This window comes from Myiozetetes cayanensis, unplaced genomic scaffold (genome assembly GCF_022539395.1).
Source record: "Myiozetetes cayanensis isolate MyiCay16 unplaced genomic scaffold, myiCay2020 scf15, whole genome shotgun sequence".
NCBI lineage: Eukaryota > Metazoa > Chordata > Aves > Passeriformes > Tyrannidae > Myiozetetes > Myiozetetes cayanensis.
The window spans coordinates 10699515-10725761 of record NW_026087159.1 but is presented as its reverse complement, the minus strand read 5'-3'; the positions used below and the strand labels follow the sequence as shown (position 1 = coordinate 10725761).

The window sequence follows — 26247 nt, the reverse complement described above, 5'->3', positions numbered from 1 at the left end:
ATGGATTCAGAATAGCTGGAGATTGGCCACATCCACATAATATTCCTAAAGTTGGATAAAATTTAACAGCAGTAAATTAGAAAACTTTGCCAACTCCAAAGCACTACCTCAAACTTGGGCCAAAACGATACACTGGCACTCAAATGCTCTAGAAAGACTTTTCCCTTCTTCCAAAAACTGTTGATCAGATAAGAAGAGCTGGGCTGTGGACCACAGGGATAGGGATGCTGTTTCTGGAGAAGGATGGGCTTTGGAAAAGGGTCTTTTTGGCAAAAACTAAGGAAGCTGCAAACAAAAACCTAAAATATTTGCAGAGCTCTGTGTGGAGGTCAGAGGAGCGGGGCTGCTGGGGCACCTGTAAGTCCCAGTGAAGAGCCTTCGGGACCAGGGATGCTCTCCTAAGCCACCACTCTGAGTTTCTCAATGATGAGGCAAATGGAAATCTGAATTGTTATGGTACATGGAAACATTCCTTCCAGAGAGATATTTGGAGCACAAGGAGAAGTGGAGGGGAGTGTAGAGGACAGAAAGAACAAAGAAGTATTCAAAGGGTGAGACAAGCTGTTGGTACCTCTGCCTTTTGCCACATCTCAGTCCCAGTGCCCGCTGAGCCAAACTGTGAACTCCGTATTTACATCACAGACCTGTGAGCTGCTCACGCCCGGCACTGCTCCCCCCAGGCACTTCCACACTGCCCTGCCCGGCCCCTGGAGCCCCTCAAACCAACGAGACTGTTTGCAACCACCCCGGAGAAGCAGCACAGCCTCGGAGATCCCTTCCCTCTTCCTCAGGATTATTCGGTGCGATATTTAAAAGATTCTGCCCATCTCTTAGAAGTGAAGTGGGGGGAGGATCTGTCTGATTGTATCTGTGACCCTGGCAACTCTTCACAAGCAGAGACAGCTGAGTCACTAATATTTAGAAAAATAACATAATTGACTGTATTCAGGCCTGGGGAGGACCCCTGCTGGGTATTCACAGTTAAACATTAGCAACTCGGTCATTCCTGGCAGCCTTTGTGAAGGGTTGCCAGGGCTGTAGATTCAATTAGATGACCTCCGACAAACTGATTTCCACTGCAAATATCTTTAAAAAAATATATTAAATCCCCAATAAATACAGTGAAATTGGAGGAGACAGCCCTTCCTACCTCATTGAATGTCCCAAATCACCCCAGAGCCCCAGCTAGATGCCTGCCTGGATGTTCTGCATGCCCGGGCTCCATTATCACTGCTGCCTAATGTGATTTAGCCCTGTCTGTGGACTGCACTCTTTAAATCTGAGAATGTGACAGTGTCGCGGTTGGATGCAGATTAGGATACAAAATGATATTGAAAAGGTAAAAACATTTGCATGTATCTTTCTTTTCCTTGTCACTGGGCAGGGGTGACAATTCTTTGACCACTGCTTTTTTATCTTCAGACAGCTTTTTTTCCATTACTAACCACTGAATCATTTTGATGTAAGAGGAACTAAGATGAATCAGTATATCCAGTGTTTCTTACTATCCACTACAATACACTGTGCATTACACTGAGCTGAAATATTTGCTTTATTCTCAGTAATCTATACTAAAGGTGATTCATGGACCGCTAAATCATCTGGGAATGAAATTTTTAAATTCTGGCTTATGCATAGAGTTTTGTGATAAGCCCTACAATAAAACAACCTATGTGGACACTATTTGTTAACACTATCCTAATAAAATCAGCTAACACCTAAATTGCACTTTGTAATCGCTTCTCATAATGTCTGTCTCCTCAGACTACAGGATTGCATTTCATTTAACATACTCTGCCCTGGTAAATTGGTTCTCAGCTCAACTTTTTTGTTTGCTGCTTTTCTATCCCAAATAATTCTGAACAGCTACCAAATCCTCATCTTTCTTGTACACATAAATGTTTGAGGAAATATAAAGAAGCAGAGCAGTGCTGGATTCTCACTATGCCCCTCCAGAGAGAAGCTTAACAAAACAATGTTTTAAAATAATATATCCCATTGTTGGAGTTACAATGAGATATTAATTCAGCAGCACAAAAATTGTAACAGGGTAAGAGCTATTATGAAATGATTATCCAGAGAGCCACCAACTAGCATTTTCCCACATGGCATTGTAACTATTCTTTGTACATGGTGCAAAAGAATGTACTAAGGGTATTTACAGAGAAGAAACTTTTCTTTACATATAGTGTAAATTGGTATATGGAACAGAGACACTGCATGGAGTTAAGTCTAATTTTTTTCCCTCAATGTTCCCTGCTGAGCAGTGCCACAATTAATCAAGCTTTCTAGGTTTTAGTTAATTGCTGGACCCCAATAAATTGGTTTGTACTGGCACTGGTCCAGGTCTGATAATTTCACAGCCTTGCAAACTGCTGCATGTTCACACAAGAACCTTGAAAGCAGGGAGCTGGGATAAAAAAAGAATAAAAGAAACTCTTGTTCTGTGACGTTCCATTAATAGTTAAAAAGCCAGCCCACAAGCAACAGTGTCTTCACTGTTTGTTTTACTCCATGTGTTTTATACTGATGCTTTTAATGATGAAATGAAACCCCCCCTTTCCTCATTTTAAACTTTTTTCTGTGGATAGTTATTCACAAAGAGCCATTTCTAATTGCACCAGTGTCCTCTTAGACATTTCCACTGTTCCCATCCTCTGCTGAAAATTCATTGTGACTTTTTGACACAACTTGGCCATTTTCTCCCTTTCTCCCTACAGTTTTCTTTATGTGATCACCATCTTCTGGTGAAGAAAAATTCAAGACTGGCTTTATGAACTAAACAAGAGAGATGAGCGGTCCCCCAGTCTGGCCTAACTCAGTGCTGGTGAGTGCCCCCTCAGTCAGACTCTGTGAGGACAGCGGGGCTTCTCCTAAGCCTGCAGTCAGAACCAAGCAGGCTGGAGCCACAATTCAGTGCAAGTCAAGGCATTTGGGTCTGTTATGAGTAAGTGCACAATATTGTTACCGGTGGCAAAGACAGCTCCACAGCTATCAGTCCATTTTACAACTGAGCTCAGTTACACAGAGGACTTTGCGTCCTCGGCCGTCGCTGGTAGCAATGGGATTTGCGAGTGCTCAGCCCCTGGCAGGCTCTGGCTCCATGCTGGCACATATTTGACTTTGTTCTCCCTAGAGAAGGCTCATTTGGCAAGTTCAGTTTTACTAATGGGTTTCAAAAGCACTCTCACACCAGCAAGTTTCTAAGCAAAAGAATTACATAATACCCGAGGTGTTCGGTAACCTCGTTGTTATTGTCTCTGGCTTACCAAGGCCAGATTAGCAGCACTAATCAGGGTTTATAAAAGTATATTTGAATTGCAATTGGAGCCTCACTCAGCCTGCCTTGACTCCTTCTGTCATGCCTTGGGAGACAGGACTGGCTGGGTTTATCTGGTGGATCTCAGCTGCAAAGAAATGCCTCAGCAAGTGGATCTTTATCGTGGTATGATCAGTCTGTAAGATTTGTTCCTGCTTTTCTCATGCATAGTTAAACCTTCAGTAAGTGCAAAACTCCAGCAAATTTCTACCAGGTGTGATTCTAGTCAACAAGTGCAATGGCAAGAAAGAATGTCTGTTGTTTTTATGTGGACTATACCATCTGCTGCTGCTTTCAAGAATGTGGGGTAGTGAAAAAACAATGAAGGTGAAGCTGCTCCCAGAAATCAGAAATAATCACTTATACAGATTCTTTGATGCTGCTTTTCACCTGCTGAAAATAGTCACTGAGATGTTGTCACATGCTATCTGGATTTACACTTTGGAGGAAGCACTAATTGTAAGTAGTGCAGGCTTCCTGCCCACAAAACACTGTTCAGACAGGAATCATAGATGAGAGTTTGGACTGAAGATTTGGACTTCCTGTCTCGAGAAAAAAAAAAATGGCCCTTTCAGTTTTTTGAATCAACTAGGAATTTAGAGCTTTATTCTCAACTATTTTACTGATGTTGTGCCTACAACACTCATTCCATTCAATACAAGATTAAATAACACAAAAGAAATTCATTACTACTATGACTAGAAAAAGACAAAAGCCAAATCTGGCACAGCTACAAAATCTTTTTTTAATAGGTAAATTAGATTAACAAAGAGGATAGGTTAGAAATCAGTGGTTTCTGTCAAAGATTACAATGCACCTCTGACAGTAAGATGTACCTGTTCAAGAATTTCTGAATTGGACATTCAGCTCTCTGAGTAAGAAGGTACAAGAGAAGGGATGACAGAGAGGAAAACTTTCTGTGAATGTAACACAAATCAGCCCTTTCACAATTTCAGTGTAGTTTGTGCAGATTCCTTGGGCTCTTTTGAAAGTTTGAGAAGCATTTGCTTCTACATATTTTGGTGATGACACTTCACTGCTGTTTCACTCTCAGTAAAGCACTGAGTACGAGTGTTTTGATACACAATAGGGAAGCTCATGCAGCTCACGAGTATACCAAAAAAATCTATATTCCTACAAATTGCCTTGCAGTCTTTCACATTACAGATATGAAAGAGAATTATAGGATCATAATTACAGCTGCACTCTGTGGTGGTAATAGGTATCTTATTAATATCTGAATTGTTTAGATTAGATTAGATTTGATTAGATTAGATTAGATTAGAAACAGATGAAAATGAGGACTTTGAAATCAATGCAAAATTCAGGAGGGCCTCACTTCTGAGTGCAGGTACCTATTCTATACCCACACACTGGGATTCTTGACATCCCACCCAGAAAAGCATCATTTGCTCTATGATGGAATGGAAAATGGTGTGGTTCCCTTCTCCTGCATTTTCATGTTTGCTGCTGGCACCTCTTGTGACCTCTTCTCACCTGCGTATTTGGAAGTGGAATTTAGAGATGTGCCTTTCATTTGCATTTTTCCACAGAAAAATGAAAGATTTTCAGCTAATCTTCAGTCCCAGCTGAACACATCCACATCAAAGTAATGAGGAATTGGGCTGCAATTTGACATTTTATGTAATGCTGTTGTTGTTTAGCAAACTGAATTGAAGTCTCTGGTTCACTACATCCATCTGTCTCACTGCTAAGTAAGTTAATTAATTTCTAGTGCTAGAGTCCACTGTGGATGAAGTCAGTGCTAAGAATGAACAGGAGGGTGGAGAATGCTCATGACCATCTTATGCCATAATCACAAAATTATGCACATCTGAAGCCCTCTTTGTTGAACAGTATATGTGAAGACTGCTTGGTGAACATCCAGACTGTATTCCCAGTATGATAGTTGGGGGGGGGTTGATCCAAACCACAAAAACTAATTTAGACATTTTTATAGAATCCTGGGAATAATTTTTAGCATCTTAAGATTCATTTTCCAAAGAGCTTCACTGAATTTATAGGACTGCAAAAAACCAAAGGAATTCATTACATTAAGAACTTCCTTTCATACTTTTCTAGGGTGAAAATTTGACCATACATAAACAGAAGGAAAAAAAAAAAGACAGGGAGGTAAATGGGAGTTGTGTCATGTGTCTCACATCTCTCAGAGCTCCATGTCTGTTCCAAATAAGAAAACTCTACATGGTGTGTAAACATGTTAGCATTGGCATGAATCTTTTATCCTGTTCTTTTCCCCCTCACTCTAACTGAGAAATAATAGCAGGATACCTTCATGCTGCTCAGTTGTTGTGAGGCACAGCACAGGGACCTGGACTTCCACTGTCAATGTCACATTATTAGGTGCTTAACTTCCATTATCTGTAATGAGAATTACATGGCTGAATCTCTGTGCTTTTAAAAATTTAGGGCATCCTTGAATCTCTAATGCTCACCAGCAGCAGCAATTCTTTCCTGTCTGGACAACTATGATGCAGAGCATATTCAAGCAGTGAGTTGTGGGCAGCATGAAGGGTAACAATTACATATCAGGTGCCTTCCAGAGCTCTCTGTGTCACATGTGTGCAGCAGCCCTGAACTTCACATGCTGCAGTAACAGCCCAGTGCTGAGATGTAAGTCCCATCAGTGCTGTGGCCTGAGGGGAACAAGACAGACCCCCTAAGATGGGGCTGTATTAGCTGTGAGACAAGACAAAGCATAACAGGCTGTGGTGAGACACAAAGAGTACTGGTTTGTACTTGTACTTACTCCTGGGTGAGGCTTGGGTAGAGCTGGGAAATGAGGAACAGCTTGGGCACGGGTGCAGCATGAGCAGGATCCACAGGAACTGGCAAACCCTGCCAGCTCAGCCAGGGTCACTCACTGAGAGCCACCTGTGAACGTTCCATTCAGGGACAATGTCCAGCATGTGCCACATTAGGCTTTGGCCTAACAAGCGTAACCCTCGCTGTGACACCAAGCCATGGGAAGATGAATGACAGGACACAGAGGCAGCCTTTGTACGTGACCAAGAAAGAGGCAGACCCTGACAGTGTTAAACTGCATCATCACTCAAAAGCCCTCAGGGACGTCCCAGCAACTGATGAGCAGCACAGCTTGAGCAGCAGGATCAGGAATAGGAGTCAGGCTGGGGCAGCCTGCCTTTGGAAGTCTGGGTTTCCCCCAAATCGCCCATTCATTGAGTCCCAAGCCCTCACTTGAGAGAAAGGCTCTTTCAGCCAATTCTCTACAGCCTAAATCTGACAAAGAGTGGGAAAAGGAATCTGTTTTGTACATCTCCACGTTCAGCAAAGGTCTTACACCTGAATTAGTATCTCCAGAGACCATTAGACACCATCATCTTCTGAAACAGTCTTACAGAATGCAGTGGGAAGTGCTGGCATCTGTAGCAACTTTTCCAAAGCACTCTTCAGGCCAAATAAGGAATTTCTTTTCAAAGAATCTCTCTGCAAAAGAATTCAGGTCACACAGTCTATAGAAAATATTTCATTTCTCATTACTACTACACTGACTATGCATAAAGAGCACTGTAACACTTACTGCTGTCTTTACACACACTGGGCTTTGTCTCAGCACAGAGAAGGAAATACATGCGATATTGGCTGTCTGGAGGAAGCTTGACAGAGGTGGGTAGCTGTGTTGGGTGAGTTGTTCTGGAGTTGTCATCTACACAGTAAAACTGAGCTCTGCCCAGGCCCAAAGCTGCATCTACCAAAGTCGTGTCGATGCTATAAACCCAGACTATCAAGACTGTCTACAAAGACCTGTGGGATTCCTACTGACAAAGATTTGCAACAGCTCCATTTCAGTCATAGATCTGAGTGTCTGTTATTCAGGCACAATTTATCTCACAGGCTGGGCCTGGACAACACCTAAAGGAACCCACCTAAAGCCTAACCCAGCACAACACCTAAAGGAACATAACTACAGCCCCACGATTTAGAATAATGTGTGCATACACTTAATCCTTCCCTCCATGAACATGAATATACCTCTGTGGGACCAGAGCGTGCACAGCACAGGTTCTCTGCTTTCATGTGCAAATTACAGTCATATTTCTGATTACTTCCTCCGTTTGCCCATCCCTCTTTCATACAGTGGCTCTTCCAAAACTATCAGCCTGAAACTGTAGCCATCACATTCAGGAATAAGCACTTTCAGTGAGGATTTTTCCTTAGGAACATGGATTGCTGCCAGTGCACAGCACGGCAAAGAGTAGCAGAGTGACACAGAAGTAGGCATGGAGCAGTGTTTTCAAAATGCTTAGCTCCAGGGCTTTCTCTTTTCCTTATTTAATATTAAAAGTTATGAAGTTGCATTTGACTAACACACAGCCCTGGTTACTCATGAAGTCACACTACAAAACCCTTAGTAAGTCATCTATCCCTTTCTCATGCAGTATAAGATTTCACTACACACTGTACCTTCAGTATTTTGTCTAGCTAAGATACAATGGAAGAAATGAAAGTTCTGCTCAATTTTCAGCCTTCAGAAAATGTCTCCCAAGCATGAGAGGTGTATGACCTCCCATCAGTGCTCCCCAAACACCCTGGTCCCAAACTACGGGAAATAGGTTGTAATTTGTTTCTCCACATGATGTCTTTTCATACCTCACCCTTTTTCTCAGATCATTTGTCAAGAGTTCACTGATCTCTTCTTATTAGTTACAGGGGCTACAAGAAGACAGAAAAAGAATGTTTGACCAAGCATATAATGAGTCATGGGTTTAATTTAGTTCCACTAGAATCTCAATGTGACCTTGAAACCTTCTAACACAATAAATCAGAGCAGAGGATATCAGCAGAAGGTGTCAGTGGATGCTAACTCCGGTCGGCTCTGCTCCGCAGGGCACCCTGCCTGGGACAAGCCCATTAAAGAGCCGTCTCGGCGTGGAGTCCTCTCTCCAAGAAAGCCGCCCGTGGGGCTCTGTCACCCAGCCCGCAGCCCGTTCGAAGGACCGGAGCGCGGCCCCTCCGCCCGGGCGCGGGTGCCGCTGCCCGCAGGTGGTTCCCGCAGGAGGAAGGGGAGCGCGGAAGGCGGGCGGGCTCCGAGGCTCCTGTGCGGGGTCGCCCCTCTCGGCGCCCCCCGGGGCGGAGCGGCCCCTCCCCGGCCGTGTCAGTCAGGCCGCGGTGCCGGCGCGGGGCGCGGGGCGCGGGCGCGGCGGGGCCGGGGCGGGAGGCGGCCCCGCTCACCCCGCCTCCCGCCGCCGCTCCAGCGCTCCAGGGCATCCTCCGGCCGCGGGGTCTCGCTGCGCTCCCCGCCGGGGCAGGAGGCGGTGGCAGGTGCCCCAGCCCGGGACCTTCCGGAGCGCCCGCCCCGCAGCGCTCCCGCCGCTCGGGAGTAGCGGATCCCTCCCTCCCCGCTCCCATCCATCAGTCGGGAGTCGAGGGCTGGCGGCGGCAGGACCCCGTCGTTCCCCTGCTCGCCCCCTCGCCACCGAAGCGAAGGAGAGACCTAAAAGCCGCTGGAGAAGACGATGGCAACGTGAGCGGGCAGCGGATCCGCCTGGCCGGAGCCCCGCCGTCCCGCGGCGGAGCGGAGCGCGGAGCGGCGCGGTGTCCCAGCGCTGTTGGCGGCGGTCCCCGAGTGGAGCGGAGCGGCCTCCATCCCTGCCCCAGGTTTGTGAGCTCTGCCGTCCGAGGCGCGGCGCCGGGGAAGGCGCGGTCCCGCTGCCGGAGCTGCGGCACAGGCAGCCCAGCGGGGGCACCCGACGCCCCCCGGGCTGCCCGTCCGGCCCGTGTCACCCCCCGGGGGCACCGCGGGCACCTGGCCGGGCCCGGGGCAGGGGGGCACCCCCGGCCCGAGCTCCCCTCCCGGCCCCGGGCGGGGCTGCGGGCGCTCCCGGGCAGGCGCCCAAGGGGCGGCTGTTGTGTCCGAGCAGCGGGAGCCGGGAGGCTCCGGCCACGGCTCAGGGCGAGACCCGCCCGCTCACAGCCTGCCCTGACGGGGATAAAGCCTCGGGGAGAGCGGAGGGAGCTGGTTCCGCTGCGATGATGCAGGGGCAGCGCGGCCGTCGGGGCAGGACCGCTGTCCCCGCCGCTCCATCGCCGCAGCCCCGCGCCTCGCAGCCTCTGCCAGCTACCCTCGGCACTGCCTTTTCTCGCTATTTTCGTTGGGTTTTTTTCATTAATCATAAAACGTGGCGAGGTTGGACACTGCCTCTTGTAGTTACCAAACTGGAATCTTTGGAGGGCGAGGCGTTAAAAAGAGCCCCATCCGCGTTATTTCACTAAGTAATTTTTGGAAGAAGGGGATCACTTTCATTGTTTCTGCTATGCAGAAAACACACCAATAATTAACAGGTTAATCCTAACTGAGATTATTTAAATACAGGAATATTTTTAGGACATTGCCCTTTGGGGAAATAAAGGGAGTGTGCTAATAGTGAAAAGTATGTGTTTATATTTGGAGTAACAACAATACAGAAATTAAAGAGAATTAAGAAAGACATCAAAAGTCTCCATCCCCTTTCTGTTATTAACTCCTCCATCTCACATTACTGTGCAGCATTTCTGAGTATAAGCCGTCCAAGTTTTAAAATATTCTTCCTCTTGAAGACCTGACATTTAAAATGGATGGATTTCTGAGCCTTTCTGTTCCATCTAACCAACCTAGCTAACAGGTAAAGTGCTGCACAAAGGAGAATTGTGTGCCATTGATAATTATTGTTTAGTTAAGCAACCCCCAAGAAGGCCAAAATATTTAAGCATTCACATTTCTTCTAGTCTCAGTGATGTGCTACTGTTGTTCTAAAGGCATGCATGATGTCCTGGGACTAAATTATGAGGGTTTAATTTTAAACAGGTTTTTAAAAGGATGTTTGGCTTTGGAATGTCCTATGTGATTTGAATATGTTGAAAGGAAAAAATTACTTAAACCTTTCTTCTGAAATTGAAATATTATTCTCAACTCCCAAAGTTGAAATGGAAAGTTATGTTTTGTTACTGCAGGGGGATCGTGCTTTTAAAAAAGTGCTTTTGGTTTGTTTTGTTTCTTAATATCTTTTCAGATGCAATTTGCATTATTTTGAATGAGGTTTCTGAGTACAGACAGAGTAGTTGTACAGGCTTGATTAGTTAAGGAAGATGTCCATTTTGGTTGTGTTTTGGGAATACAGACAAAAGCAATAAAACCACTGATAAAATCAGATCACTTTGTTACAGTACTATCCTAGTACTCAACAGTTATAGTTAGAAGATTTTAATTTTACGGGCTCATTAACTTACTGTTTAGTGAGTTTCTCTAAGTTATCCACCACTCAATTTTGACTATACATATATAAATTATTATTTCTGCCTTGATTACCTGTGACCTGAAACATATTCCTGTGCAGTTCTATTATTTACATGAAATCTGAAGAGGTCAAATCAGTTTACAAAACACATTGTTTATCTTTCCAGTAGTGACTCTTTTTGGTTTTTTGAAACTTTTGTAAAACTAATAGTGAATCCATATCAAGGCTCTTAATATCAACCCCAAATCATTCCAACATTGTAAGTTATGGACAAGTGCACTCTGGGAAGAAAACACTTCTGTAATGAATTCTGACAAACAGCAAAGCACCAAAATAGTTCTCAGTTAATAGTTCTCAGTTCAGAATCTTAGGTTGGCTATCAAAACCAAAGAAGTTCTACTTTAATTATTTTCTTATTCACCTTTAAAAAATGAGAAAAAAAGATAAACAGAATGGCACATGCAGCGAGAACAATACCACATCTGCACCCCACAGAGAAGAATACATTAAGCTTTGCTCCATAGGCAAGATTTTGACATTAAAGATCTGCAGGAATGAAGATGGCTTGTCATTCCCCCATTCTACTCTCAGCTATCAAGGCAAGGGAAGGGTTAACTCTAGAAAAATTAATTATACACAGTCACAGAACAATAGTGGTTGGGAGAGGGGCGAAGGGGCGAGTTGAATAGTGGTGGAAGCCTATTAGATGCGGTGAGGAAAACTCCCAGTGACTGCAGCGTGGCCAGGGGCTCACCCTGAGCAGGGATTCCCATAGTGCAAGGCCAGGACTCCAGGGACACCCAAAGTTAATTTTACCACGAGCAAACATGTCAAAACTGACACCTGTGTGTCCTGAGATACACCCAAAAGAGATGCCCTACAAGAACATGTGGCCCCTTCTCCAAAAAGGAAATGATCTGAAGGCAAAGCTGTTTCCATGAGAGGAAGATCCACGATACAGACAGACTTTTTTGTTCGGACAATTTAAGATTTCTGTGTGCTGGATGAAATCACTGAGTATCTTACAAGATTTTATTTTAATTACTTTAATCTTTTCTTCTCAACAGCTCTACATTCTCTACCTGGAGGCTCTTTCTTTTGCTTTTGCTGATAAAGATGAGAAAAAAGTGGATATTGGAGGATTTTCATTTTATCTTTTTTGGCGTTCTCTGTCTCCTTTTCATAGATGGAGGTAAACTAGAACAAGTAAAACGTAAGTAGACTTCAAACAAAGCTGTCACTTTCACCTAAACTGGACATTTTCCTTCTATTTTCAGATGTCATTCAGAAAAGAATGTCCTGTACCTTCTAACATTCTTCCTCCTCCTAATGCTGCATTCAGTAGAATCAGGTCACACCCACATTTGGGGCACAGTTTCCTAAAGCTGCACAGGTTACAGTGCATCACAAAGAACATAAAACATCAACTGGAGAATCTGTTTTATTTCAGATATCCTGAGTCAAGAGTGTGCTTAATTCCATTTTAGTAACCTCTGTAAACATCTGACAGATTATCTGGAATCTGTCCCATGTGTAAGACTATTATGCTGAAGTTTTCAACCAGTGCAAAGCTCGTCCAAGACTGTTCTGTTGTGTTGTAAAAACAACCTCATATGAACTGGATTAGGTACATCCTTTGAGAAATTAAGAGTCTAAGCACTGTCAAAAACCTGATGAGAAGAACTGAAAAGAATACAAACAAAACAGAGGGAGTATTTCTACAAAGCCTGTTATCCTTGGGAGATGTTAACACATTACAGAAACCATGGCAAGGAGGAATAACTACCCAAATAAGTGCAGGAGTTATTGACTGCTCCTGTTAATAGCTTTCTGGATGAAAGAATGAGTTGCAGAAAGGCCCCCTGCCCTGCTGAACTCACTCACAGGAAAACCAGGGGCAGGTATCCCGGTTCAAAAAAACTGTGTCAGAAATTATCAACCTCCACTTCAGTTGTCTGCTTTCTCATATCCTGCATTTCATCTGTCATGCTTCTGTATGAAGAGAAAGCAGATCACAGTTTCTAACAGTCCCCAGCTCTTAGTACTTTCTTCTAGCCCAGTAAATGTGAAGAATGTCCCTTGCTTGGATGATCACATGCAAGACATGTATTTTGTTAGATACCCTGAAGTATCATCTATACTGATAGTAACAAAATAACCTGACTTTGGATATCCTTAAGACAACAGGAAGCAATTCTCACATGGAAACACATGAGAAATACCCTTTTATCAAAGAGAGTTGAGTTTTCAATGTGAAACCATAATGTGACAGGGAGAGACAGGACAGTAATGTCTGACAGATATATGGGTATCACAAATTGTTCTGAAATACTAGGACAAACTTCTTCTTTAGATTGTTAAAATATGGAGTTACTGAACATGCAGTGTAAGCACAGTGCATTTATCTTCCCTTTACAGGCCCCTTGTTCAAGATGTCTCTGTAGTACAAACTGGGATATCCCAGAGTTGGGCCCATTGCTCTGGGTTTGCCCTGAAAAGGTTTTGTTTCCTCTAAGTCTGTCTGAGTGAGGAGCCACTTTAATTTTCTTACCTAAACAGGATCTTAGCCTTTGTTTTTGCAGGTGGAAGGATAAACTCACCTGTATGACAGCCATTTTATCAGCTCTTTTAGGAGCTGAAATTTTGGAAAGATGGGAGGCCACATCATTTATTTTGGTTTGAGAGGTTAGAAAAAACAACATGTGAAACTAAGGATGTTTCCATTGTGTGATTCTCCAGGGAAAGAAAGAAAGAACAGTTTACAGAAAACTCTGCACACCCAAATATTCACTTTGTATGAACAGAACATTCATTCATAGCTCTTCCAATTCTTTACTGTTTTACAGATTCAGATACATACTGTGTGTTTCAAGATAAGAAGTATCGTGTAGGAGAAAGATGGCATCCTTATCTGGAACCCTATGGCCTTGTTTACTGCGTTAATTGTCTTTGCTCAGAGGTAGGACTGCTGACTGATTGATCTCACAACTTCTTCTACTTACTTCATTGACTAGAATCTTTTTTGTTGCAGCTACAATTTGACAAAGCCCAAACCTGTTTTCACTAGTGGGTCCTGATCATGCTACAGGAAATAGAGGCAGGTGATCCTAACAAAGGGAAAAAATCAATAGAGAAGGCCAATAATGGCAAAAAATACTTGCATGGCATAGACAAAACAGCTCCTTAACTAGTCAGAAGCCTTGTCAATGCTGAGCATTGCATCTTGACTAATCAGGCCCCACCACCTAAATATTATCCTTGCTGTTCCATCAATATGGATGATTATATTTAACCTGAATTTGGTGGTGCTTTGATCTGTCTACAGTGCCAAAGAGGCATTTCCACAGTCAAAGCATCTACTGCCTTAAAGTGCTGAAGGAACAGGCTTAGATATCATTGTTAGAAAAGGTCAGTGAAAGAAACATGAGAAAAGGGTATGGGGAGCCCAGAGAATTGGATAGAAAGTGAAAGGACAGGTCCTTGACTCCCATCAGTAGATGGCTGATGTGAAAACACAGCAGTCAGAGATCCCTATAGGATGTAATATCCAGCTGGTGGAGGGAGGCAGGAAAATGAGAGCAGAATATGTCCCTTGGAGTACTTTAAAATAAACAATAAGGGATCTTAATCACTAACACATGAGACACTCCAGATGCTGAGTTTTGTCTGCTGTATTTAATGCAGAATAAAGTATTGCTGGCTATTTTCCCTTCCTGCAAGTGTAAAATATTGGGCCCCTGTGCAGCATTTGCTCTGAGGGAATCTGCTACTACAATTTAGTGCAGAGATGCACAAACAGTAGTCCCACAAGCTTGGCTGCAGCTCAGATCTGTGCAGCAGAATGCAGCTGTAAGAGAAGAAAAAAAAGGGAGTAGGAAAACTCCTTGTTTAGAGTAAAAAAGGAGTTTCCACTCATCTTTTGCTGATGTATATGCAAAGTTGAAAACTTGCCCAAGAGTCTATGCAGAGTAAAATGCTTGTTAAATTGCTGTAAGGATATGACTTGGGTGGGAATTAAATTAACTGGAAACCCTAGAGATCTGGATACAAATCATTGCTCGGTGATTTTTAGGAAGATGTCAGAGAGTCTGGAGGGATGGGAAAGTGCATGGTCTGCTCCTCTAGAGAACAGCACTGCTGGGACCCAGACATACCCACACACACCCACACACCGTGAGGCTCCAACAAAGAGTCTGGTTTATTTCTTTCCTTCACACTTGGGCACTGAAGACAAAGTGACAGTTCAGGGCAGAAGGTTTAGTAAAGATGGAAACTGCTGATGGCAGTCCCCAGTACATGAACTCAGGAGTGAACTCAACTCTAGTCCCTTGTTTGCTGTGTTTTACCTTTGGTGTACTGGGAGGGTGCAAAAAGTAACCTGGGTTTATTTCAGCAGTGAAGATGCTGAGGGATGTCTGGGATGTGACTCTTGCTGTCTGGAAGGAAGACTCTAAATAGCAACTGCAGCATCCAGCCACTCATTTGAGCTTTGTCCTGGCCAAAAACATGCCCTCAGAACGCTGACCTACAGTAAAAGCTCCTGATTCCTTCTGGAAACCTTTAAAATTTATAATTTTAACAACATAAAAGCATTAGAAAACCTGCCATGGCATAGCACAAGCACAGACCATAAACCAGCATAAAAAAATTAAACTTAAGTGTGCCACACAGAGCAAATAAGAGAGACTTGAGTGTGACCCACCGATGATTCCCTGTCAGTGAGGCAAAGGGGGCAAAGGATATGTACAGAGTCTAAAGCAGCAACTGATTCCCTCACACTTCAGAGAAAAACAAAGAAATCCCCAGGGATCTTCATCATCAGTGTGATCAAAATGTCTTTGATTGCCTCAAACACCACGATCCAGATGATCTCTGCCCAAAACAAGTCATATCAGCCAGGCAACACAGAGATGTCTGATCCATGCTCTGTCTCTAAACAACAGTCTGTCTGTCCCTCCCCCAAGCACAGACAATTCCAGTGTTGAAGAAAAAAAATGAGCCAAATTAACTAACTAAACAGAGAGCAAATTATTCAGCCTGGAATTTAAAAAAAAACCAAACCAAAACAACAACAACTTTCCTGTTGTTGTGTGTATGCAGTATTGTATTTTTACAAGTTAGAATTTACATACTTAAGCCAGAGTAAAACTGAACATAATTCAGTGTTCTCACTCTGTTCCCCCTTTCTTTTACAACCCCTCCTCCTGCCCCCAGTTCACAGTGGAGCCTGTTGTCTGTTACTGTCAAGTAAATTTGAGCACTCACAATTTGTCAGATCATTATTTTACTCTCCAAAATACAGCAACTTTTTGCTTGTGTTCCCAGTCAGATCTGCAGACTTCAGGAGCTAAACCAACTGCTCTCCACACTCAGCACTGATAGCCCAGCTCGGGAAGAGATGCACTGACTCTCTTTGGTACCTGATGCAGAAATGCTGATCATGGCCCTGGCTCACAGAGACCAACAGGCACTTGAGTGCTGCTCTGGTCAGCAGGGCTTGGTCTCCCAAATACTGCTGTGAATTTAAGTGTAAGATCGGTCTCACTGAGCACAAGATCAGTTAAAGCAGTTCTGTCCTGCTGCAGACAGTGGGGTCCTGCTGGCAGAGCGGAGCAGCAAAGTTGGCCCTGCAAAATTTAGTCCCAGCTGATCATGCACAGAAAGTAAACATTCACCTCAGGAGATTCTGCAGGACGTAAAATGAAAGAGGGAGTGAGGTCATGGAACAGGACAAGCCAGCAGTGTGGAGCCAGCTCAGCAGGCAGTGCCAGCCTTTCTTCCACAGCACTGCTTGACAGGCTCTCAGGTGAGGGTCTGCTGGGCAAGGAGCTGTGTGGACCAGGGATAGGCCCTATCCTGTGAAGGTCCTACAGCCTAAAATTTACCCCTCCTCAACAAAATCAGTATATTTCATTTCAGTCATCATTGGAAACAGATGGTGATACCATTTTTAGTGTCTCTTTCCAAAGCAGATGCACAAATATAGTTAGTGGCTAGCAATGATCTAACAGTATGATTCCAGCCTGTGGTCTGCAGATATTTAGGAGTCAATGAATTATTTTGAAAGAGATGACTAGAAAGGCCTATACATCTGCTGTCTAAGGAAGTCTGCAGCTCCCCTGGAAACATTTCAATGTTCCAGAAGGCATATGAAAATGAAGTGGGTTTGGTCCTGACACCACCTAAAACTAGTCATAGCACAGTATCAGTGTTCATGCTGAAAGATCTTTCTTGCTATAAACATGAGCAACTCAGAGCTAAATTAGAAGGATGAATTATAGATGGGAAATAGGAATTTGAAATGGATAGTCTTTTCTGGTTACACACACTGGAGAATGAAAATTTCCTGTGTTTTAATTATAAATCAAACTTAGATGTGGTCAAATAGAATATTATGTTAATGACATGAATAATGAACCCTATTCCCAAGACTTACTCATATTTCTTAGAAAAATGGCTACTTACCAACTGGTGTTTTTTGTCTACTGGGAAACCCATAAAATGAAAACAAAAGACTCTCCACAGTTTTCAGGAACAATTACAGACACTATTGTCTCTTGTGGTCTTGAACTAACCCTCAGTAGGGGATATCTCAGAGACCTACCATTAATTATCCACGTCTTAGTTTTGGAAATGCAATTCCTAAGCGTAATCTCCTCAAAAGAAAAGGACAAATCGAGATTGTTGCAATCCATTTTTAGACTCTTTCTCTGATTTTAGGGTTTGTATGGATTTCTGACCTTCAGCATAGATTCAAAGGCAGTAGAAGTAGTCTGGGCTTAGCTTGGTGTGAGTGAAACCAGAATGTTGTAAAAAGTTTTTTGGTTTTTTTTAAATATCTGGATGTAGAATAGAGAAAATGGAAATTTGTAAGACATTTCATTAAAGTATCATGTATTATGTTCCACCTGCAGAATGGAAATGTACTGTGCAGCAGAATAAGATGCCCAAGTCTACACTGTCCTTCCCCTGTGCACGTACCACAGCTGTGCTGCCCACGGTGCCCAGGTAAATCTCTTAATGACAAACAAACAGTCCTTTCTGAAACAGTTATTTAATATGCTGAATAACAGCAAAATTAAATGTATGTGCTGGAAAACTTCTGTGAAGTAAACATCCTACTGTATCCATTTAGGTCATGAGAGGCTTGTCCTATGTAAGTTATGGCATTTCCCATGGTGGTTTCTTTATAGGAATCAGAAGTATAGATTTGGGAAGGGATCAGGTAAGCTAACAAGGCCAGTCCCCTACAATCCAGGCAAAGGACAGCAGAAGTTTCATTGACTGTCCACTCCCCACTCCTTATCTCTAAACTCCATCACAATAAAACACCCTCCCATAAGCTTCCTGAGTTTCTGCTTTTGGTGCTTTTCGTAAGAGCAGGCTGAAATGCTTATTGCAATGGTTCTCTGTTAAGAAGCGATTGAAAATAGCTGTGGCAAATGTGCATTTTTAATAGTATCACTGTACAACCAGCCTGGTAACATTTGCCTTTTACATCTCAAGTCCAGGCACAGCTTCATAATTAGTAGAGACTGTTGTAAATCATAGAAGCAGTGCTGTAGAAGTTTATGACTATATAAATCCAATTGGATATGTATAGTAAATTCTTCCAGACTGTACATTTATTATATGCTCATTATTAAGAGTCACTGTATGAAAGAGGCTAAGCAGGATCTTTCACGAGGCTGTTACAGCGTTCCCGACGTGGCCTAATGGCTGCTGGATTTGACTGGAGCTTTTCCCCTGAATGTCTGTCTTAGTGGCACCCCTTATAAAAGAGTATTCATGCAGCATCATAGAAAGGGGTTTTCTTTGACTTTCTCCAGAGAGTTTCATTGTCTGAGGAAAAGAGCTGTTCCCTGACCAAACCCTGGGAGCTGAATGCAGTAGGCAATGGCAGAGGGACAGGAGAGCACAAGAAGGTTGCTGTTCAGCTGGGATGGGAGTGTGTTCACTGCACTTACTGGGTAATAAAGGGCATCCACCCATCAGCTGGGGTAGGATCGATCTGCCCTGACAATTAAATACACTCTCTATCAGATATGCATGTCAATATTTGATCTAGGTATCTAGAATCCCTTTTTAATCAGTGACAAGGAAGAACCATTTCAAGCATGTAACTCGTCTGATGCCATGATGCCACTGTTGTGTTCTAGGATGAGATTGAGCCTATTCAACTCTAGATCCAACACTTTGGCATTTAGTTGATGACAGAGTTCTATCTATGGTGCTCTAATGCACAGAAAGTTTGTAAGGCAGTATGTTTTCTCTGGCCAACTAGTACTGTTGGTTAAAATGGTAAAATGCTGGGAACACAAACCCCTCTTGTGTTTCAGATCAAAAGAAGGACTGGTATGCCCAAAAATTGGCCTGTTTTTCCAGGTAATCCAAGCATTAATTGGCAAGGGAATCGTCTAGATACCCTTTATAGCTGTTGAAAACATGCTGTCCCAGAGGGTGACATCCTATTACCAGAATGAGAAGACTTTCCCTGGAGATGTCTGTCGCTCTCCAGTGATTATTGAGGGAGCACAGGAAAATAGTGTATGCTAGATGCTTGCTTTTTTGACAGATTAAGTTAAATCACAGAATTCCCACTCAGAATGTAATTGGCATCTGCAGTCAGGAACTTTCTCTTTTCATTTTTTAGTATCTTTGTACAGTATTTACTATAGAAACATAATTCTTCTAGATTGAATGTTTCTGCTTCAAGTGCTCTTTGGTAGTGAACTATTTGGCTTTTTTTCCTGTTCATAAGGTTGTAAATGCCATGATACATACCAAGATTTTAAAACATTCTACAATGGCCTAATAAGGAAGAGTAAGGACCCCTGTAAACTCTCAAATGCATCTTATCAAATTAAGTTCTTGCTAATAATAGTCTTCAGATGGAATTTTGTACTTTGAGTTTGAACTGATAAATACAGAAAATTATCAGAATGAGCCAGTCTGGAATTGTGATCCATTATCTTCTCTTAGCTGCCCCTACAGTCCATCAGCTACATATGATGGGCCATTACATTGTTAACTGGGCACCATCTCATTAAAAATGAGAGTCCCACTAAGGTCTATTTTTACCCTAAATGAATCTGTAACTCAGACAGATCTGCTCCAAAGTTAGTCAAAAGAGAAGCAGGAATCTCCTGAGATGTCAGGGGTTATTTGCATTCTGCTTTCTGCAGTGATTATGTATATCATATTTGGTGCTCCATCTTCAGTGGGAATGTTCATGCCTGATCTGAAGAGGAATCTCCAGCATTCTTGCACATCTTGTGCCAGTTTTCCATTCCTGTGTGTCTGGTATACAATGTCTTTTGTGCAACATGCCATGATATGCAGACAGTTCACTTCTCTGGTTTCCCTGGGTATTTTCTGATGGTATGAGTGGGAGCTCTGGCCATTAACCATCCACTGGAATCACCCTCAGAAGTGCTTGTTCTGTTCTGTCATGTGGTGTTTCCCTCCTCTCTCAGGCTGCACTACAGAAGTGAGCAGTGCTGGTCAGAGTGACCTGGGGCTCTTCTCCTGCCCCTCTGCAGGCCCTGCAGACTGTAACTGCCCAAATCACTGCCTCCTGATTTCATGAAGCAGAGGTAATGCCAGCAGGCAGCAACTTTCATTGGACACTGAACTTCTGAGCTACCTAAGTGGAGGAGCTGTTGAAGGGATTCCTTTGAGAAAAGCTGGCACTGCTCTACCCCTGGAATTAATGCCTCCTGCATCCATAGTGACACTGGACTTGCTGACACAAAGAGATGCAGTGTTTGTATCCTGTCTCCCTGGCACCAGACACCATGAATCTTAAGTAGCTGTCAGACATGCTATGAAGCATCTTCTACTTTCCCCAGTGGTTCAATCCTATCAGCTTCTACCACAGATTCATCACAAACTTTTCCTTTTTTTTTTTTTTAAACCTATTCTTTCTAGAATTGGCAAAATGCAGACCTTGTGTCTTGTATAGATCTAGATATTCCTTCCTTTTGCAACTCTGAAAAGCATTTTACCATCTGAATTGTATTCTTATCATCACACGTGTAACCAAAAATACTATGTTCACATTCACTGAGACTCTTTTCACACAATAGTGAGACCCAAAAGGACATCACATGGGAATTCTTCTTCTGAGCTTGCACTCCACCCTTCCATCTTTAGGATGCTCCAGGCATTATCAGAGGAGAGGTGATTTGTAGTCAGGCAGAGAATTCACCACCATTCTTAGATCTGGATCAGCTCTTGATCTAGAGTGGACTTCAGACCACCTGCCTCTTGTCATGAAAATAAACTTCATGTACGAATTCTTCAAGCATTCATCTGCAGCTGTCTTTTATAGCACTACTACAGACAGTGCCTTTAAAACTGGAACATTTATTGCAGATTGTATAATTTCTACATACAACAATTGCAAATGAAAGCATTTAGAGTCTGATCAAAGATTAAAATTTTTGAGTACACTCTGGAATACGTAAATCTAAGATGGGAAAAGGTTACATCAAAACCAAAAATTCACAACTGCAGGATTTAGAAAGGGTTTCTATATTCCACTTGCTGGTTTGATTTCTCAGCAGATAAGGCTACATGCTGATGTATGAACCACTCCATCTGGCTCCAGTGTTTTTTAAGCCTGCTGCCCCGACTAAACACACTGGCTTCCAAGAATGTTCATTATTAGTAACACATTTAAGCGTAAGCTTCTTTGGGACTACGAATTTTCTTTATTAAATTCAAAGCATTTTTCTGATGTACTTTTGTTGTTTAGATATAGAAATAACAGCACAATGCCAGGTGGTACTTGTATGCATAGCTGGACTAAAGATAACCAGGTGAGGTACCTGACAATAGTGGTCTGAGAATATCACCTAAAAAGAAGTGAGCTCCCAGGCTCTCAGTGATTATCTTCTTACCCTTCAATTCACTAACGTTTTTGGGGATGGAGGAAGGCACGTGGTGCCCAACTCTTCCATTCTTTATGCAGGTCTTGTTGCTACCACTTATCCTTCTCACATCACCAAGTGAGAGAGTCCCAGCAATGGGTAGTTGTCAGATAGTGTAAATAAATTGTTTATTTGGAAGTAAATATGATTTAGAAATATGATACCGGCATTTTCCAGGGAGATGCCGAATTTTTTCCTATTGAAATGTGCTCAGATAATTCAGTTTGTTTCATGATTTGCCTTTGTCACGAGCTTCATATGGAATGTTTGCTATAACAGCCAGATTGAGGTTATCACTTGTTTCCATTCTGCTTTTTTGACTATAAAAATTCAAAAATCTATCTGTACATCAGCATCCAAAATACATATCTTCCCACATGGATGACAGAACTTCCATTCTTTGGACTGACATGATAGGATAGGATAAGCTGCTCAGAAGTTTTCCAAGATTAACTTCCAAGACCTTCAAAGAGGTTTCAGAGAGGATTCAAAATGCACCAAAGCTCCCCTCAATTTGTTGCCTTGGCGGGAGAGTGATTGGTGGATTCACATAACAGTTCAACCTGAGAGCAGGAATTAAAGTAGAGCAACCTAGAAAGTGTTTTATGAGTCCTTCAGAGTTGCTGGGCAATTGCTGGGCAATTTTTTATGCCACTATAAAAGAAAACACAGGAAATTAAGCTGCAGAAAATATATTAAAATAATGTGAAGAGCTTGACTTTAGCCCTAGAAAGCTAAAAAACAACCAACAGCTTTTCGAATGTTTTAACTGAAACTACATCTTTGCCTTGAATCCGTATGAAAGTTCATACTGCCTAGATAAGGTGCTACTAGTTCCTTCAAGCAATGAATTTCATACACTTTCTACAGTCTGACCATATTAAAGACTAGCTGTGGTGATTAACTCTGAATTACCCTGGAGTTTTTAGAGCTTAACCTGGTCCTTGAAGTTATTTTAATGCAAAGCATTTTGTGGCTTAATATCGTTGACACCTGCACCTCCAAGAGGCACATATGGATTTTGTTTAGAGCTTGTGTTTGCAGTTTTTGGATAGTGCACAACTTTTCCATCCACATTTACTGTCAACTTCAGCCACTGCTTTTAAAATGGCATCATTGCACTGCTTTTGTGCACATCCTCTATGTTTTTTTACAGCACAGATTTGTAATAATTCGGATTCTGATGCATGACTGGGGGAAAAGGCTAAATGCAGACAGACTGACAGTTGATCCACTAGTCCACTATAGTCAATCAACAGATTTCTATTAACACTGATAGTCCTTGGACTAAGTCTTCTCTGAAAACAGATGCAGTTACTGACTGTGATACAGTCACCTCTCTAGAAATACTAAGTAATATGGTAGAAATACGAGACAGGAGATGAAAGGGGAAACTGCCTTTTCGCTATACCACACACGGTAGGTGTTTGGGCCAGGTTCCAAATCTATTTAGTTCAATGGACTTCAGATCAGACCTTGAGGTGACATATTCATGTAGAGTGGAAACAAAAGCAGAGAGAAGAAATTAAGCAAAAGAATTTTTCATAGGAAAGAAATCCATTTGGTCTGTTTTGCTGTGCTATAATTCCCCAAGGACCTCCAGCCACAAAGGTTATTTAAAATAATAGCTGACCCCTAGAAGATAACCTTGTACTGAAACAGTGTAATAGGTTTTCTGTCAGAGGTTCCTGTACTTCCATGAGATGATGAATCAGGACTTAGTTCTGGTGATGAAGTAGCTCTAGAATATTTGTGGTTTACCCTTCTTGATGTGACAGTGGGGGTAGTTTCTTTCAGCATGTGCTATCCCAGGTCACTGTGACCCTTGTGCTCCGCAGTGTCCCTGGCTGCCTGTGACTCAGAGATTCCCTTCTCTCTTCTCTCTATCCCCTCTGCATTTGGCCACTCTCACCAATTAGCCCCAGCATACAACACTCACACTCTGGTGGCCAAAATGTGACCACAGAATGTCTCCTGCACTGAAGGCCCTTTTGGAGAAGTGAGCCACAGCAGCAGAATGGGGACATCCATATTCCCAGCTCTTTGCTTCTTCACACTGGCCTTCTGGTACAAATGGGTCAGCATTAATTGGATCTCTGGGTACACAGGAAACCTACTGTTGTTACTGTAGCTTGTTTTCACTGGAACTGCAGGAAAATAGGCAAGTGCTCTGTATTACATAAAGCACTGCTATTTCTGCATGAAATGCACTGCATAAACACAGAATAATATAATTTATGCAATCCCTTTTCCATATAAACGTGTGGATTTTTTCAAAAAGAATATTTAAAAAATACAGTTTGGCTTGAACACGTAGCATCAGGGTTAGTTCAATCAACAGAGTTGTTCCAGATTTATTCAACATAACTATGATCAAAATCTCGCTGACTGTCACTCTCCTAGCAAGCTGCAAAATCTGTTTCTCCAGGATGCTTCCCTCACCTCTTTAAGTCTTAGGCTGCTCTGTTTTGAATTTGTAAGGATCAGATTATCAACACATATTTATTCCTCCATTCCAAATACGTCTCATACTGAATAGCTGTTTCTTATATACAATAACCATGTTCCTTTGGCTTGTGTGAAGCAGAGGGAAGATCCTGACATGGAGGATTTCTGCCTGGAGGCAGGCTTCTCTCTCTCTGACTTGGAATGGTACTAGCACTTAGATTTCTCCAGGACTGGTAAGATCTTTGGCTGAACCCCTTGGAATGCATCACCAAGGCAAGAGCCATCACAGGACTCATTACCACTTCTTCAGAGTTCTGAGTCCTTAGGTGAAAGAAGGCTGGTTCAGTTCAGTTATTGGTAATCAGAGCAGCTCCAGGGCTGCTCACATCTTGACATGCTTATCAAGCTGTCAGAGTGGCTGTTCCAGCACATATCATTGAAATGCTGGAGAGAGGAGTTTAGCCCTGGTCCCCTCACAAAATGAATTTTGAAGCAGATGTCAGGTCATGAGAGTACTGCCCACTTGTGTTGGACAGTGTGTGTGCCTGAGCTGATTCAGGTCTTACAAAATTTTCAATAAGCAAAACAGGGACAAGGACTTTTCGAAGCAGCATGTGAGACGACCAGTTAGCTGGTGTCCAAAGACAGTTTCCTGCACCAGGATATAGCCCAGAGAGCTCTGAAGTACCTCTTGCAAGTAAACTGACTCTCCCAATTGTGTTCATTAAGTAACAAAACTCCCTGGGAATACAAGTGAATGTACAGGAGAGATGTCAGTGCAAACTGTTGTCCTGGACTTACAGCAGAAATCAGTTGCTTGTCTCGTGAACAGGGTTCCAAAACAACCTTCAGCCTCTTGGTCTGTACATGCTCAGTGTTGATTCAGAAAACATGTTTCATAAAATCCTCTCTGGATTCAAATTCATAATCTATCATCTGTCTGGTTAAAAAACCCAGACTATCTGCAAAACAGTTCCCAGTATGGTAAGTTTCTTAAGGCATTAGACCTTGTGATTAATTTCATATTGTTTAGCACTTGATTGTTTTTATAAGGGATGGTTAATAAAATAGACAAACTGTAAAACCCAAGGCAGGCTGAACGCCCAGCCTTTCTGCTGGATGTTAAAAGCCTATCTTTTTCAGTAAATGACATTAGGTGATTCTGAACGCTGCTGTTTAAAAATAGTTTTTAAGTCAGCAAGCCAAGAGGCTGTAGGATTTTTAAAAAATGTTCTTTGCCAGATGTTCTGATACTAAAATAAGCAATGGTGAGAGTGTTAAGTACTAACACGGATGGCCAGGATATTGTACAAGACAATACCTCACAGAGATGCACTAAAACCCCACAGAGCCTTCGTGAGGTGCTGCGCAGGGGCCCAGCAGACCTGCTGAGGGTTAGGCAGTAGCAGGAGCTTTGTCTGCACCTTCCTTGTCTGACCTGTGCAGTCCCCATTTCTGGAGGACACTCCACTTCCACTGTTACTGTCTGCAGGTCAGTAAAGCTCAGCACAATGACTTTCAGCAAGCCAGGATGTTTGGTCTCATTGTCCACAATGGCAAAGACACCCAAAAGCAATTGATTTGCTTGTCTTGAAGGTCAGACATCACATCATAAATACTTCACTGATTATCACGCCCTGACTGTACTGATTCTGAGGTGGTTTTACCAGTTTGTTAGTTAGTGTCTAAATTGTTTATTTATCTGCACCTCTTGTCTTTGTCCAGAAGGATCCAAGTTCAACACTTAATTTATTGTAGTAAGGCCTGGATCCTAAAGCCCCTCCTCAAGCAAGTCAGCCCCCATTTCCCAAAAGGCCAGTTTGCCCATAGCTGGTCACTGCTTTTCACTCTCTGCATATAAATGCTTTTACAGAAGTAACCACTGTTTCAAACATCAGGAACTGCTCATGGAATTTGTCTAAGCTATTCAAGGGATTAGTTGCAGATAAATGATGCTCTTCTGCTTCATATCCAAGTAAAGATCAAGAATTTATAACAATCCAGGAAGGAACAGAATTGTAAACAGAAGAAGTTAAAAGATGGTGTTTCCAAAACTGACTGTGATCCATGTGACACAGCTTCTGTTTCTCCCAGGAGACTGGAAAGTTCCAGAAGCCAGGAAGGCCTGGTCTGTGTACATGTCTGACTGCCCTCAGACCTTGGCCCTTGGACACCTCAAGTCATGGGCAGACCATCAGGAACCCAGAAAGGCTTCCATGAAAAAATCTGTGATTGGAGAAGATGCCATTAAACCAGAAAATTTCCATAACATGTCTTGGTTTATCACATT

General features: G+C 42.8%; 2 protein-coding genes and 1 long non-coding RNA gene across 5 annotated transcripts in view; 2 read left to right on the top strand and 1 right to left on the bottom strand.

Annotated features, from left to right (window-relative positions):
* PAK3 (p21 (RAC1) activated kinase 3) overlaps positions 1-26247 on the bottom strand; it is a 166607-nt gene that overhangs the window by 130613 nt on the left and 9747 nt on the right. The window lies entirely within an intron of this gene.
* LOC126637373 (uncharacterized) lies at positions 1193-8361 on the top strand. Its single transcript, XR_007628312.1, has 3 exons — positions 1193-1339; positions 2721-2827; positions 8006-8361. It is a non-coding gene; the product is annotated as an uncharacterized LOC126637373 (long non-coding RNA).
* Positions 8600-26247, top strand: part of CHRDL1 (chordin like 1) — a 33930-nt gene continuing 16282 nt past the window's right edge. The window contains exons 1-5 of one of the 3 annotated variants that reach the window (XM_050310561.1): positions 8839-8959; positions 9849-9963; positions 11643-11788; positions 13422-13534; positions 17490-17583. In XM_050310561.1, the coding sequence (XP_050166518.1) occupies positions 11692-11788; positions 13422-13534; positions 17490-17583 (304 nt within the window). In that variant the 5' untranslated portion in view covers positions 8839-8959; positions 9849-9963; positions 11643-11691. Of the gene's footprint in view, positions 8960-9848; positions 9964-11642; positions 11789-13421; positions 13535-17489; positions 17584-26247 lie in introns of those variants that run through there. The other 2 variants (XM_050310562.1, XM_050310560.1) reach the window with 2 other exon arrangements.